This window comes from Anthonomus grandis, chromosome 6 (assembly GCF_022605725.1).
Source record: "Anthonomus grandis grandis chromosome 6, icAntGran1.3, whole genome shotgun sequence".
Taxonomy (NCBI): Eukaryota; Metazoa; Arthropoda; class Insecta; order Coleoptera; family Curculionidae; genus Anthonomus; species Anthonomus grandis.
The window spans coordinates 33,442,105-33,458,997 of NC_065551.1; the positions used below are offsets into that span (position 1 = coordinate 33,442,105).

The 16,893-nt window shown below is 28.9% G+C and overlaps 1 protein-coding gene and 1 long non-coding RNA gene across 2 annotated transcripts in view; one reads left to right on the plus strand and one right to left on the minus strand.

Moving 5' to 3' along the window:
* The window catches only part of LOC126737036 (uncharacterized), a 51,715-nt gene extending 37,862 nt beyond the window's left edge, over positions 1 to 13,853 (minus strand). Inside the window, exon 1 of the long non-coding RNA XR_007660858.1 lies at positions 13,660 to 13,853. This is a non-coding gene — a long non-coding RNA (uncharacterized LOC126737036). The remainder of the gene's footprint in view (positions 1 to 13,659) is intronic.
* The window catches only part of LOC126737034 (uncharacterized), a 99,254-nt gene continuing 84,065 nt past the window's right edge, over positions 1,705 to 16,893 (plus strand). The window contains exon 1 of the mRNA XM_050441721.1: positions 1,705 to 2,021. Within this exon, the coding sequence (XP_050297678.1) occupies positions 1,958 to 2,021 (64 nt within the window). The 5' untranslated portion in view covers positions 1,705 to 1,957. The remainder of the gene's footprint in view (positions 2,022 to 16,893) is intronic.

Consider the following 16,893-nt stretch of genomic DNA (forward strand, 5'->3'; position numbering starts at 1 on the left):
ACTTTTGGTTTAATTTTTAATTTTATTCAATTTGAATTAAAAAACTAAAAAAATATTTGATAAACTTAAATCAAAACTTAAAATACCTAAAAGATCTGAAAAGTCACTACCAGTATCTAGATATAAAAAATTACATTAAAAGACGAAAATTCATATCGTATTTAATGTATTTCGATCAAATGTATTTATTAGTCGTACTCGTATAGATGAAATATTCTAATTACAATTTTTTAAAATTTGAACGACGTGTCTAATTTAAGAAAAATAGAGAAATTATATTTTGCAAATAAAATTTTTAAAATTTCCATATTTTTTTTATTTCAGTCATTTAATGTATTTTCTTATGTCTTTTTAAATAATTTTTAATTTTGTTCCAGGCAATTGAAAAAAAATTTTTTTTTAACATTTTAAGATAATTTTTTAATACCTTTAGTCATCAGGAGAAGATCGTTATGACGCTTTAAATTTATGAATGAATTATTTTTGAAGCCCAATGGATGTCTTAAAATTTAATTTTTTTCAATTTCAATTTACTCAACAAATATAAATATATGTACATAATAACAAAATATAATATAAATATTTTAACACTGTCCCTACAATTTTAACTGTACATGCACCTAGGTACAACGCACCTGTATTGTGCATGTTTGTGCTAATAAATCTTTATCTACTTAAATAAATGTAAGTACCTATATTTTAATTCTTTTTACTCTAAAAAAAATAAATATAATTCTTTTTAAGACAATGGAGCCATACTATGGCTCTTTACAAAAAAAAAAACAAAAATAGCCAAAATATAGGTATAATTCATAATTCCCCTACATAACACAACTTATAATATTTTTTATCATACTCACATCATACATTAAAAGACTTCCAAAAACATAGTTTTGTTAATAAACAAGTGGTCTTTGAGTAAGAAAATATTTTTTTTCCTAGTTGGCACATTTCTTATGCCATTTGGAATCATATTAAATAAGTGACAAATATTTGATTTATACTTTTCTTGTACTAGTAGTCTAGGTTTCTTTAAGAGTATTTTAACTATATAATTTTCAACTACATATTTGAAATGGCTGAAAGTTACTTGTATACATTCCTCCCCATACCAAAATACCATATCTTAAGATGGACTCAACCAGAGTTTTATAAACCATTATCAAGAGTTTTTTATTTAATCTCCCTTTCAAGATGTAAAATTTATAAATTAGATATCGCATTTTTTTTGTTTATTGCACAAGATTTTACAATTTGACAATTTATAGACATTTCGACTTAGTTTGGACCGATACTGGACATTTGTACTGTCTGGGGCTATATTTTATTGTATGCGGGACCTTAAGAGAAAAGATTATTGAAATTTATGATTGTCTTAATAAGAAAAGTGTTTTTCTGTTAAGGAACTTGCAGGAAAACAATAATTAAGTGCAGTCCCACTCTAAGCGTTGTAGAGCTACAATTGATGATGATAGCTCTCCGCTTTAAATACTGGAATTGCTCAAGATGTTTTCTGAGAGGTGTGAACTGCATCCATCATATTTGTTAAGAAGCATGTTGCCCAATATGTTTATCAAGTGAGTGACCTGATTTAATAGATATTATTTAAAAACTGAAATTAGTCACATTTTGGCAACAGGTCGATAAAACCGGCCGGCTAAAAGTAAGTTATATTACAACCGAGCATAGAATGGCAGTTTAGCGTTCGAAATTCCGTAAATCGTCAGTCAGTCAGTCTCTCCTGAACCGTTAGAGGGTATAGTCGGTTTTACATTGAGGCGCATTTACACGTGACTAACGTGTTTGCTCTTACCGGTTTCACTACTATAATACTCGACGTGCTCTCGCTATACAACGAACGGGAGTTGATTCAACAATTTTTGTCCGATTTTATTTTAATTTTAATTTTTTTTTTGAGATTACGTGCGAGTTGTTTTAATTTTTTTTTTGGAATATTATGTATACTGTTGTCAACGATATCAAGCGTTGTTTCGCTGTTTTTTCTGCGTTACTTTTAACCGGTAAGTAAATTTTTTTTAAATTGAAAATGTGAAGGTTCAGATTTTAATAAAATAGAACCAGAGAAAATTCCTGTAATTCTTCAAAACTCTTTAAATTTTGCAGTTTTTTGAAATTGCTTAAATATTTTTAACATTTTAAGGCAATTAAGGAAATTTTACAGGAGTTCTGTTACGCCTTATGGAAGCAACATTTAAAAACTTTTAAGTATTTAAAGAAATATTGAATTCCTTGTATAAAAATAATTTACATGAAAAAAAATGCAGATTTTAATCTCTTTCAAATTGATTAAAGAAAATTTAGTGAATTTTCACAAATTCAAAGAATTTAATGATTAAGACATTCCTAGATAACCATAAAAAAGGTCGTTATAACTGAGAAAATATGTTCAACTGCCTGGTAGAGAGAAATGATTTTCCTGTAATATCAGATTTTTTGAAAATTTTTAACCTCACAATCAATAAAAATCCTGAGAATTTCTATGATTTTTTTATGAACAAAAAAGTTTTTCTGTGAACAGTATCAATTCTAAAGTTGATAAATTTCCAGGATATGTCCCAGTGGTTATTCTATTAATAAGAAACTAAAATTTTGCAAAAAAATTTATGAATTTTCACAAAAAATCAACGAATTTAATGATCAAAATAGTCCTAGTTAAACAGTCCTAGGGAAAACATGGAAAATTTGTTTAATTGATGCCCGGAAGAGAAAACTCATTTTCCAATAAAAACTTTATAGAGCTCACTCATTATAATTTTCAAGGAAATTAAATGGTTTTTATAAAAATTTCCTCAACTGCCTGTAAGATATAAATGGTTTCCTAAATATCAATTTTCTTGTATTTTTTTGATTTAATAAAACCACTGAGGAATTCTGTCTTTTTTCTATGATTTTCAAGTTATATAGGTATTTACAAGAAAGCTAAGTTTTTCTGTGAGCAATAGCAGCTCTAGGGTTGACAAATTTCCAGAATGTGTCTCATCAGTGTTTATTCCCTAAATAAAAAAATTAAAAAATTTTGCTCAGAAAAATTAGTGAATATTTAGAAATTCAAAGAACTTAATGAGCAAGACAGTCCTAGTTATATTTCCTTCCTTATAACCTAAAAAACATGGAAAATCTCCTCAATTATAGAGGCAAATAATTACCCGAAGATGAGTTTTCAATTTCCAAGATGTGTTGGAAATAATATGTTGATGTGTATTCGAATGTGTTGATGATATTTGAATAATAAAAAAAAAATTGTTGAAAAACTAAAAAAATTTAATTATCAAAGCCATCTTAGTTCGTTCTCTTTACGTTCCTTATAACCGGGAAAACATGGAAAATGTGTTCAACTGGAATAGAGAAATGATTTTCCAATTGAACCCTCATCATTCCTTGCAGTTTCCAGGGAAATTAAATTATTCTTATGAAAATTCTCTCAAATGCCTGTAAGAGACAAATGATTTCCTAAATATTAGTTTTCTTGTAAATTTCTAAACTCAAAATCAATAAAAACCGTAAGGATTTCTGTGATTTTTCTTTGATTTTCAGGTTACAAATTTACAACCCTTCCTACTTAGTATTTATTCCATTAAAAAAAAAAAAATTAATGTTGCGGAAAAATTGGTGAATTTTTTCACAGATTTAACGAATTTAATGATCAAAACAGAAATATGGAAAATGTGTTGAACTGCCGGTAATAGAGGAATGATTTATATTCAGTGGTTATTCCATTAATAAAAAAATTAAATTTTGTTGAAAAATTAGTGAATTTTCACAAATTCAACGAATTTAATGATCAAAACCAGTCTTCAATCACTGAGGATTTCTGTGATTTTTCTATGATTTTCAGGTTATAAATTTACAAGAAAACCAAGTTTTCCTGTGTTCTTCTAAAGTTGACAAATTTCCAGGATATGTCTCAGTAGTTAATAAAAAAATGAAATTTTATTAAAAAATTGGTGAATTTTTAGAAATTCAATGAATTTAATGACTAAAACAGTCCTAGATAGCCATAAAAAGAATTTCCTCTTTTCTTTTCTTATAAACGGAATAACATGAAAAATTAATTCAACTAATGCCTGGAAAAGAAAAATGATTTTTCAATTAAACCCTTATAGAGAGAGTACAGTCCTTACAATGTTTAAGGAAATTAAATGATTCTTATGATAATTTCCTCAAATGCCTGTAAGGGACAAATGATTTCCTAAATATCAGTTTTCTTGTAAATTTCTAACTTCAAATTCAATAAAATCACTGAAGATTTCTGTGATTTTTCTTTGATTTTCAGGTTACAAATTTACAAGAAAACTTACAAGTTTTCTAGAGCAATATCAATGCTAAGATTAACAAATTTCCAGGATATGTCTCAGTGATGGTTATTCCGTTAATAAAAAAAAAAAAATGTTGCCAAGAATAATTAGTGAGTTTTCACAAATTTAACGAATTTAATTAATTATTAAAACATTGCTATTTAACCATAAGAAGAATTGCCTCTTTGCTTTTCTTATAACCGAGAAAAGATAAAAATTGTGTTGAACTGATGCCTGAAAGAGAGAAATGATTTTCCAAATAAATCCTTACAGAGTTTCAAGGAAATTAAATGATTCTTATGAAAATTCCCTCAATTGCCTGTAAAAGACAAAAGATTTCCCAAATATCAGTTTTTTTTGCAAATTTGATATGAGCTCAAAGTCAGTTGAACCCCTGAGGTTTCCGTGATTTTCAGATTATAAAATTACAAGAAAATTAAGTTTTTCTGTGAACAATATGATGAATTGTAGGGTTGCAGATTTTGCTCAAAAAATTTAACGAATTTAATGATAAAAACAGTCCCGGTAAACCATAAAAAGGGTTTCCTATTTGCATTTCCTATAACCGGAAAAACATGAAAAATGTGTTTAACTGAAGCCTGGAAAAGAGACACAAAAAGACACTTATACAGATCTATCCTTATAATTTTCCAGGAAATTAAAGATTCCTATGAAATTCCCTCAACTGCCTGTAAGAGACAAATGATTTCCCAAATATCGTTTTTTAAAAACCCTGAGGATTTCTATGATTTTTCTCAAATGTGTAAATTTATAACCTGAAAATCAATGAAAAATAACCGAAGTCCTCAAAAAACATTTTATTATTGATTTTCAGGTTACAAATTTACAACCCTTATACTCAGTGATGGTTATTCCATTAATGAAAAAATGAAATGTTGCTGGAAAATTAGTAAATTTTTAAAAATTTAACGAATTTTTGATCCTAGCTAACCATAAGAATTCCTCCTTCTTTGATTTCCGAATAACCGGGAAAATATGGAAAACGTGTTCAACTGCCTGTAAGAGTAAAATGATTTCCTAAATACCAGTTTTCTTGTGAATTTCTAACTATAAAATCTTTGAGGATTTCTGTGATTTTTCATTGATTTTCTGGTTATAAATTTACAATTTTTTCTGTTAGCAATTTCAATTCTAGGCTTGACAAATTTCTAATAATTCCGTTCCTCGCTCGAATGCAAGAAAACCCAATTCTTTAAGGAGCAACCTGATATATAAAGAAATAACAACTATTTTTAACTATGCAGTGAAAATTAAGTGTTTAGTGTGTACAGTTTAAGACACTTTAGTAGCCCTTCCTTTTATGATAAAAATTAATACGACGTTTCATCTGTAGACCATCATCATTTTTTTTCTAATACGCACGCCATACAAAAAAATTTATTTGATACATAAAAAAAAAATTGCTGTCTAAACATCTCTCATCAACCTTTCAATATTTGATTTAATAAGTAATAACTTAATGCTATCCAGCAGTATATAATCCTTTGTGTACACTGATTAAATTATACTAAGTTAATCATTTAAATTTATTAAAAATTTTATAGTTCGAAATAACCAAAAAAAATACCTACATACGTCTTTTTACCCGGATTTGCACCATTTTAAGTTCCATTGATGATTAATATAAATTGCTATAGCTTCCTCATTTTCACACCGATTTTCATGAAACATGGCTCGTAAGAAAAAACTTTCAATTCTTAAGGAAAAATGTTTCTATAAGAATTTTTGTTTACCCAATAGTTCCTGAGTAAATAAAATTATTGCAAATATTGTCTATATAAAAGTGAAATTCCGGATAAAATTTTCGTATTTATCAACGGATTTTCATAAAATTAGGATCATAAAAAGGAATTTGCAATTCTTAAGAAAAAATGTTCTCACAACATTTTTTATTAAACCAACCGTATTCGAGTTAAAAAAATTAATTGGAAAATTTGTCGTAATTAAAGTGAAATAATTTTTTTATTTTTCAACCGATTTTCATGAAAAAAGGGTTCTAGATTCAAAAGAATAAATGTATTTAGAAACATTTCTATATAATCCAATAATTTCCGATTTAAAAAAAACAATAATAATATTATCAATAATAAAACAGTGTTTTCTTTATTGGCTTCATGACCTAAAAACAACTCACTCACGTGTATATATTTAAATAGTTAATAGGATTTGGACTGATGCTTTTACGGTTTCCTTTTTACCAACACGTTTCACGGCATATTTATGTTTTTTTTTCCGAAACTATTTATATAATTAAAATTTAATCGATCACATAAACATAATGACAATTTTTATTATAACATTATTACTAATATGCACTTTAGCCCATAATTTTTAAATGATTTCACTCGAATTTCATTACTATTCTGAAAAGCGACAGGAAGCAGGTTTTCATTAAAATTATTTAATAAATTTATTATTAATTAACATTGAATAACGCGTGTTTGGCAAATTGAAACGTTATTTCTATATGGAATATAATGATAAAATATATGGAAAAAAATTTATTAATAATGTCAGTGGTGGAATAATAAACTTTCGACTGGCTATAGTTTAATTTCAATTAATTTATACAAAAAAAGTACGTAAGTAGTAGTTTATATTATTTAAATAAGTGTATCGTTTCTAAAAAATCGACCCGATCTAATTATAGCAGGAAAACAACACGAAAAATCAAAGTCCAACTTATTTACGCGTTTTAATTGGGACCATAATAAATAACACCAAAAAAAATAAATAAAAAATTCTTCTTTGTTTATCCATTTCTACGATGTACGAAATTGTTGTTCAAAATATAATTTGATCACCAATTATTTTGTTTTATCGTATATAAAGGAATACTTATTTTTTTGTTTTGACCTTTATATTATTATATTTGCACTTGAATGGTTGTCGTCCAAATTAATAAGTCAAAAATGAAACACTCGTTTAATTAATTGTTAAAAGAAAACAAATGCGAGAAAAGTGGAGAACTTTTATTTTGTTTTTAGGCCTCTGTCTGTTAGATCACTGTAAATGTTTTTTTTGCGTGTAATACGAACCTGGAATTTTTATTTTTTATTTTAAACGCGTTTGAATTTCACTTTGACTTGAACAGATTTTCTCAGTAACTATTGGTTTAATGAACATTCTTATAAATACAATATTTGTCTGGAATTAAAAATCCCTTCTTATGAGCCACTTTTCATTAAAATCGGTTGAAAAATAAGGAAATTGTATAAATTTTACTTGAATCAGTTATTCCAACTAGTGGGTTAATTTTTTAATTATATTCACTAAACACGCTACTTTCGCATATTTGTATAGCGAGAGCATTTTTAAAAATAACTTGGAAATTCTTAGGGCCAACTAATGTAATAACATCTTATGTAATTTACTGTCTGGATCTTCTGGAAATTGTTTTTTTTCCTAATGATTCCTCATACATAGATGGCGATATTTGTTGCTTTTAGTTTGTATATAAAACATGTAAAATTTCCTTTATTAACGTCACAGCGTTATGTTGTTCAATTCGTTAACTACCCAAATATTTACTTTAAAAAAAAATTGAGTCGCAAATTTTAATTGCGATAAATCATTAAAACTAATTTATGGTAAGTTTAATTACGTACAATTTAATATGAAAAAAATACAAACAAATAACGACCCGATAATTACAGGCTAATTAGGATTTAACAATAAAATATATATATATAAAATCGACGCTGCCGAATCGATCGGCGATAAATAATTCGTAAAATAATTTATAAATTATTTCCCATTAAAGACAACAATAATAACGTATACGATTAATTATTATTGTTTACGTGCAGTGATCGGGGCGTAAATTTACGAATTTAGATGTTTGTCCAATGCAGGATCCCGTTGCGAATACTTTGATTAATTTCACTAATATTTATTTTATATAGGATTTACGTCATTAAATCCACGAATAACGTATGAATTATTTGCCATAGAAATCCCTGATGATGGACGAAAATATCGTGAAACAAAAGGCAAGAAACTAGAATTTTATATTTAATGCACAGGAGCGTAAAATATTCATATACATACGTTTTTAAATCTGACACCGAGGTTAACAACATTTCCTATCTAAATTAGCATTTCGGTATATATATCGAGTGCACACACACCACTATAAATGAAGTGTAATTATTATTGTCGTTTATTCTTATATACTTTGTGACGTATAACGGGAATTTTTCGGTCGAAAAATATCAACCCTGCAATTGAAATTTAAAGAAAAAAACATTTCGTTCTAATACCATTGATTTATAAAGTCCATTCCGTTATTGCTTGAAGAAACAACCTTGAATTTCCTTATATTAGTTTGCTGGTCCACATTCAGTCAAGGAAATCTATTTATATACAACAACAAACCTACCAGTATTTTCTATTATATTCATAAGTGTTTTATTTTAATAAAAATTATAATCTCTTATTAAATTAGTTGGCTTTTTTGTAAGCTATTTTAAAAAAATCACTGGCTGTACGCGATATAATGTTTACTACAATTTTAAGCCTTGAAAAGTTGCGAAAACAGCCTATTTAGTAAATTACTATAGTAAAACCACGTCGAAACCGAAACATCTATAATTATAAAATAAACGGTGCCAAAACAATGTGTGGAACTGACGTGTAATTCTGAAAAAAAAAAATTTGGAAAACGACGCTTTCTGCACAAAGTGGAAATCTGCTATTTTTTTATTTCTTCTACTTCTTGAAGTGCCATATACTCTTAGAAGATTGCCTTTCATTATCATAGTTATTCTTAGCAGGTTATATAACCAGGAAATTGCTCAAATGCTTCCAATCGATTACTGATATTCTTCTTTAACGTCTAGGATTCCATCCCATATAGAAAATGTAGCAATACCAAGAAAATTTAGCATCTCAGTTTTAAGTTGTATGTTAAAATCTCTACTGAATAACACAGTAAATATGAAATTCCTCAATTAAATCATTATCTTTATTAACCGTTGTTCCTACGTCTTTGGATTTACTGACTTTCTATACTATGTAGTTCTCTGTTGATCCATAGATTTTTCTGTTGCTCAATTAATTCTGTAATGGTCATATATTTCGTCTTGTCACTACTTGATCAACCAAGTTCTGAAAATCTTCTCTTGTTTCGGCAATAAGTATGGCGTCGTCTGCATACCGGATATTGTTAATTAGTTATTCCATGAACCTCATTGTTGTTTCCTCTAGTGATAAACGAATAATGATTAAATAATAGCAGCGATAGTGCGCATCCTTGCCTTACACCATTACTTTACTTTTTTGATAAATGACTGTAAAAGAATGGCGTGAATTTAGACACATTGCATAACCTCAAAACAAACACTTCAGTTGTTTTTAACAGCCCTCAACGTCTGTCAACAATGTCAAACGTCGTCATTATTATTTCTAATGTCGAGGCTAATGACAGTTATGAACTCTGACGTGATGACACTTTTTTGGCTCAAATTGCGTTACATCAATTGATTCTGGCCTATAATAGTGTGAATGCAAATCAGCTGTTTTTATTTTGACAGGTGTCGGTGAGGGTGTGGTTCGAGTTTAATTATATTAATCTGTCCTACTTGATTAAGACTACTCTGACATGGTATTAAAATTGTCTAATTTGTTCCAAAAACTTCAAATCTGGTAAGTTTTGGGTCTTGGAAGGTAAAATGACCTCTAGCTCAGGAAGTATTGAACTTACAAAAATGGTTTATATATTAAATTATTCGTTTAAAAGCTCCCTTTTTTTCAAAGAAAACTCTTTTAAAAAAACTCAAAAAGTTGCCAAGTGATCCTTAAAAAACTAAAAAATTTACTGAAAAAAATGAACTTCAACAAAAAGTGTTCCATTTAAAACAGTTTTTGACCTAGAATCATGTTTTTTTATATAGAATTCATCCATAGAGTGCCCACTGTAAAGTGGTAAAGGAATTACAGTAATATCTTAAATAGGTTAAAAGTTATGTGTAAAAATGTCCAAGAGTAATAAAAAATTAAAATTGTCCAATTTGTTCTAAAAATATTAAATCTGGTAAGCTTTGGGTCTTGGTAAGTAAAACTACTTCTAGCTCCGGAAGTATTGAACTCACAAAAATGGTTCATATATGAAATTATTCGTTGGAAAGCGCTTTTTCTTTGAGTGAAAACTCATTTAAAATTCCCCAAAAAGTTTACCAGTGATCCTTAAAAAACTAATAAATTTACTGAAAAAAAAATTAACTTCAAACAAAAAATCTTCTATTTGAGACGGTTTTTGACCTAGAATCGTGTTTTTTACATAGAATTGATCCATAGAGTGCTCACTGTAAAGTGGTAAAGGAATTACAGTAATATATCAAATAGGTTGAAAGTTATGTGTAAAAACGTCCAAGAGTAATGAAAAATTAAAATTGCCCAATTTGTTCTAAAAATGTCAAACCTGGTAAGCTTTGGGTCTTGTTTGGTAAAACTACTTCTAGCTCCGGAAGTATTGAACTCACAAAAGTGGTTCACATATTAAATTATTCGTTTAAAAGCTCCCTTTCTTTCAAAGAAAACGCCTTTCAAATACCTTAAAAAGTTTACCAGCGATCCTTAAAAAACTAAAAAATTTACTGAAAAAGTTAACTTTAAACAAAAAGTGTTCCATTTAAGACAGTTTTTGACTTAAAATCATGTTTTTTACATAGAATTAATCCATAGAGTGCCCACTGTAAAGTGGTAAAGGAATCAAAGAAATATCTTAAATAGCTTGGAAGTTATATGCAAACATGTCCAAGGCTAATGAAAAAATTAAAATTGCCCAGTCTGTTCCAAAAACTTCAAATCTGGTAAGCTTTGGGTTTTGTTAGGTAAAACTACCTCTAGCTCGGGAAGTATTGAACTCACAAAAATGGTTTATATATTAAATTATTCGTAAAAAACCTTCCTTTCTTTCAAAGAAAGCTCCTTTCAAATACCTTAAAAAGTTTCCAAGTGATCCTTAAAAAACTAATAAATTTACTGACCAAAATTAACTTCAAACAAAAAGTGTTCCATTTAAAAGAGTTTTTGACTTAAAATCATGTTTTTTACATTGAATTCATCCATAGAGTGCCCACTGTAAAGTGGTGATCGAATTACAGTAATATCTTAAATAGGTTGAAAGTTATGTGTAAAAATGTCCAAGAGTAATGAAAAAATTTAAATTGTTATAAAAATTTCTAATCTGCTGAACTTTGGGTCTTGTAGGTAAAACTACCTCTAGCTCCGGAAGTATTGAACTCACAAAAGTGGTTCATATATTAAATTATTCGTTTAAAAGCTCCCTTTCTTTCAAAGAAAACTCCTTTTAAATACCTTAAAAAGTTTCCAAGTGATCCTTAAAAAACTAATAAATTTACTGAAAAAAATTAACTTCAACAAAAAGTGTTCCATTTAAGACAGTTTTTGAGCTAGAATCATGTTTTTTACATAAAATACATCCATAGACTGCCCATTGTAAGGTGGTAAAGGAATTATAGTAATATCTTACATACATTGAAAGTTATGTGTAAAAATGTCCATGAGTAATAAAAAATTAAAATTTCTCAATTTGTTCTAAAAATGTCAAATCTGGTAAGCTTTGGGTCTTGTTAGGTAAAACTACTTCTAGCTCAGGAAGTATTGAATTCACAAAAATGGTTTGTATATTAAATCATTCATTTCAAAATTCCCTTTCTTTCAAAAAAAACTCCTTTAAAATTCCTCAAAAAGTTTCCAAGTGACCCTTAAAAAACTAAAAAATTTACTGGAAAAAATTAACTTCAAACAAAAAGTGTTCCATTTAAGACAGTTTTTGACCTAGAATCATGTTTTTTACATAGAATTCATCCATAGAGTGCCCACTGTAAAGTGGTAAAGGAATTACAGTAATATCTTAAATAGGTCGGAAGTTATATACAAAAATGTTTAAAGAATAATGTATAATATAATTATTTAGGTAATTTCAGTGTAAGCACCGTATGCGTAAACACAAGTAGATGACATTTTCGTAGTTCTATTAATTTAAGTCTACTACATTCCCTGAGTTTTTTTAGATGTACTTACACTTATGAATACCAAATGCTAGAGGAAAATAGGAATTCTATATACGCTGAAGACGATTTTCATCTACGACTCAGAGTGCTAAGTTTAGACTTAGGTTATGAGTCTAAGATATTTTAACTAAAGCCTCTAGATCCTTATTAATTAAATCTGTAGTAATTTCGCAATTTCTTGAAAAAGAAAAATATATTTGTGTATCGTCTGCGTAATGAAGTACAGTACAATATTTCAGAACCCTATAGAAGTCTGATATATATATATATTGAGAACATCAACAGTTCTAAGAATGACTCATTGCAGTCGAAATATTTGCTGACAACATTTTTGAATTGCGCTGTACTAAAAGAGAAGTCCCTAACCTAAACCCGTAGTATTTAAGTTTTCTGCAAAAAGTATCAGTCACTATAGTGTCAAACGTTTTTATATAGTCTAGCGAAATTGGGGCTGATACTTCCCTCTTATTCAAAGCAGATGTTGGGACTGTATTTATTAGGTAATACCTATAGTTAGAAATTCATCACTTTTATTATTTTAGACAAAATTGGAAAAATACTTATTGGTCTCAAATATATGGCAAGATTCTATGCAGTAGGGAATTTTAGGAAGAGGTATACTCAACCAACTGGAATAGTATTACTGATGAAAAAACGTACTTACTTTTTCTGTATTGTCTTAAAATACCCAAACACTTCATCAGAAGATAAAGCTGTAAAATTAAATTCAATATCGTTACAATACTTTTTCCTGTCATATTTTTTAAGGGTTTCAGGCTCTAATTCACCCTATTAAAACCTTCAGAAAAATTGTTCAATAATTTGCTTTGTTCGAAGATTACAAGTAACCTCCCTATGGTCTGATACCCTTATCATTGACTACTTTGAAAACCACAAAGTCATGGTCTCACATTTACTTAAAGCTACACGTGTTTCGCTCTATTCAGAGCATCATCAGGCCTTAAAAAGCCACTAACGTTGACAAAACAGTAAAAAAAAAAAAAAAAAAAAAAGTGATTTTTTATCACTGTTTTGCCAACGTTAGTGGCTTTTTAAGGCCTGATGATGCTCTGAATAGAGCGAAACACGTGTAGCTTTAAGTAAATGTTGTGAGACCATGACTTTGTGTTTTTCATTGTTTTTCGTCTGTTGTATACGTCGGTCTCTTTGTGAAAAATGGATGAGATTTTCTTAATTGACTACTTTTTCATCGGTTAGTTATTTAATATTGGATGTGATGATATACCTAATTTATCCAGTAAAGACTGCCTAATTCCACTTACCCTTGTAGCCTCTCCAATTATTTGGGTTAAACCATAACACTCCAAAAATATCCCATCAATAAAATTTTACGTTAAGTTGGCAATATTCTTATAATGCTTTGCATACAGAAAAATTATCGTTATTTGACTTAGGAGGTCAATACCATAATTGGTATTCTTGTTGCAAACATTTATCCAGAACTGTTGAAGTAAGTAATGACAGTTATGAACTTTTTTTGACAAATGACAGTCCATACAAATCAACTGAGTTTTTGTTGAACCACACCCTCACTATGACAGATGTCATAGTGAGGGTGTGGTTCGAATGTATCTCACAGAAGAGCGTCCAATGACAGTTATGAACTTTGACGTTTTTGGACAGACGACCTACTTAAAAATGAATACGTTATATAAAGGACAACTAACAACGTTGGCAAATAAAATAATATAATGTAACGTGGAAATCTTCGATACGGTTATGTAAAATCTCTATTAAAAATAAATCAAACGGACCTAAATCGGGTTATACAACGAACGAGGCAAAACCCCATTGAAAAGTTGGCGTTCGCACACGTAAACCTCGGCCGGTGTGCAGATGCGTGTTATTTCTGTCTACCTTCTACTAAATTCTCTAGAATCGTACGATGTGTACGGACCAATGGCGTGGCAGAATTCGTGGGCTCGACCGCGCCATACCCACGTCATTCATCAGGAAGCCTTCACCTTTTTTTTTATTAGTCTCGGTCGGTCGAACGACCGACGGCGGTTCTCAAACAATCGACTGCATTTCGATCACGAACTTAATAAATAATATCTGGACTGCCAATTCAACGAATACTAAAAATGACCACTAGTAGCAGGCCGCCATTTTGCATGATTGTGTCCTTTCGATGTTGGTCACTCTGACAAATTTCAGTTGTGCCAATTGTAGGAAAACAAAACAATTAAAGTTTTTGAGAGATTATGTTTACAAAAAAAAATAGAAAGTTACATTTTGTTAGGAATTTAAGAGAGTTGCCTTAGATCTGTAATTTTTCTTTAAGAATTTTGTTACAATTTATGAAAGGAAGTAATCGTCACCTAAAATGAGACAAAGTTTCAATTAACTTGAGATAGATGCAAGCACTAAAATATTTGTTTTATTATTCTGATAATCTTGAATCTTAAAAATCTAAATTTAAACTTGAATCTTATATATCCTAAAGATGATCTTCATTTAAATTTTTGCTTTGCCGCTATGGCTGATGTTGGTCACACTGACCATTTGCAGTGTCGCCAACAAAAGATTTATTAAATAAATGAAGTTGACAACGCTGACGTTTCACATTTAATCTGTCATGAAGTTAAACATAGAAAGTCGTGACTCGTACAGTGACGTGCACTTTATTCACTCATAATTAATCATGTAAGTTATATCAAAGTCTAATATTTCAAATTTTTTATTTCAATTTATTTGAAATATATATGACTTTGGTTATTATATGGTTTATCACAGTTCAAAAATTAACGGAGGTACATGAATTTTAAAATGCCTTAAATAAATATCCTTAATAACAGGAGGATATTGTCCATTTTCTGGAAACCTTTTCTCTAAGGAGTAATATTCATTAAGTCGCCAAATTAGCCACAAAATAGACATCTTGGAGCATCTATAGAATTTTGTCCTATACCTCTTTCCCATCCTGTAGAGCTTCTCTTTCTCTCTGTCAAATTATTAATTTCCCTTTTTATAATTTTAGTTAAATAATAAAACTTATTTAATATTTTAATGTATTGATTAGTTCATTTGTGTTTTCTGATTTAAACTAAAAAGTACATACTTTTTACCTTTGTTACATCATTTTATGTCGTTCATTCACTATCTGATCATTTTCATTGACATTGTTTTTAAACCATATTCTAAATGGAAACATAATATATGTACCAGAGATTAGAATTGTTGAAATGAGTATAATAAAAACCAAATGATAGGGTTTCAATAACCCTATTAGGATTCATAAGATACAAGTTTATGAGGACAATAAAACACATATTTTAAAGTGCATGCATCTATCCCTGTAAGTAAGATTTGTAAATTTTAACAAAATTATTAAACAAGTACAAAAAAAATATCAGAACTAATCCAATTACCTTAAATTCTTAACTAAATGTTATTTTCTAATTCGCTTTTTTGTAAACATAACCTCACTAGAAACTTTTATTGGCACCACTGAAATTTGTCAGAGTGACCAACATCGAAAGGAAAGAAACGCGCAAAATTGCGGTCATCTATAGTAGTGATCATTTATTTTTCAATAAATTGGCAGTCCAGGTCCTATGTTTATTATGTTCGTGGTTACTTTAAATCAAAGCCAATTAAATATAGAAAGTCGTGACTCGTACAGTGACGTGCACTTTATTCACTCATAAATCATGTAAGTCATATCAAAGTCTATACAGTGTGGCTCAAATTGGGTTAAATGGGGAAAGTTGTAGGGCATTTAGTTGCCAATTTAGTGCCGCTTTTAGAACGATTGTATCTTTTTCCATTTTTGAAATATTTGGAAAAATCGTCGATGAAAATCGAAGTTTAGGTTCTGAGATTCCATCCTCAACTTCTTTTTTTTTTCTTATGACAGCCATTTTGTTTTTTTGCTAAATTAAAAAGATCTTTTTTTCCCCTTAAAATGATGTATATTCTTATGTCAAAAAGTTTATTTTTCGCAGACGTGGCCCTGACTACGGAGGCCATTTGTCGTATAAACAATTATTATTCCTTCGCGTCATTTACTGACAATTCTGCAAAATATTATTTATTTTATTTCACTTTTTATCTTGTTAATATTTTGTTCTTGTTCTTGTTAGTGTTAAATAGTTTTTTCCTATCTGGTTGTTTTCGCTTGTATTTAGTGAGTTTCGTTTAAATTTTTAAATTCCGAATTGGGGGATAGGTTAAAAATAAAGTTTACGAGGACAGGGTTCGGAATGTCTTAAATAATATAAATAGAAACACCCTGCGCAAGCTAACTAGAAGTGTCTTAAAGAAACGTGAAAAATGTTTTAACAAAAATGGCCGTCATTTTGAATACAGTACAAGCTCGGTAACATGAACACAAAAAAAACAACCCTAGTTCATATAACCGATTGTTCACATTATGGGATGAGGATGATTATTAAGTTTTTTTTTGTAAAGAGACTAAATTATAAGTTTCAAGCCTTTGTTTATTTACTTAGTATGTATTATTTATAATACCTACAAAATTTATTTAAAAAAAG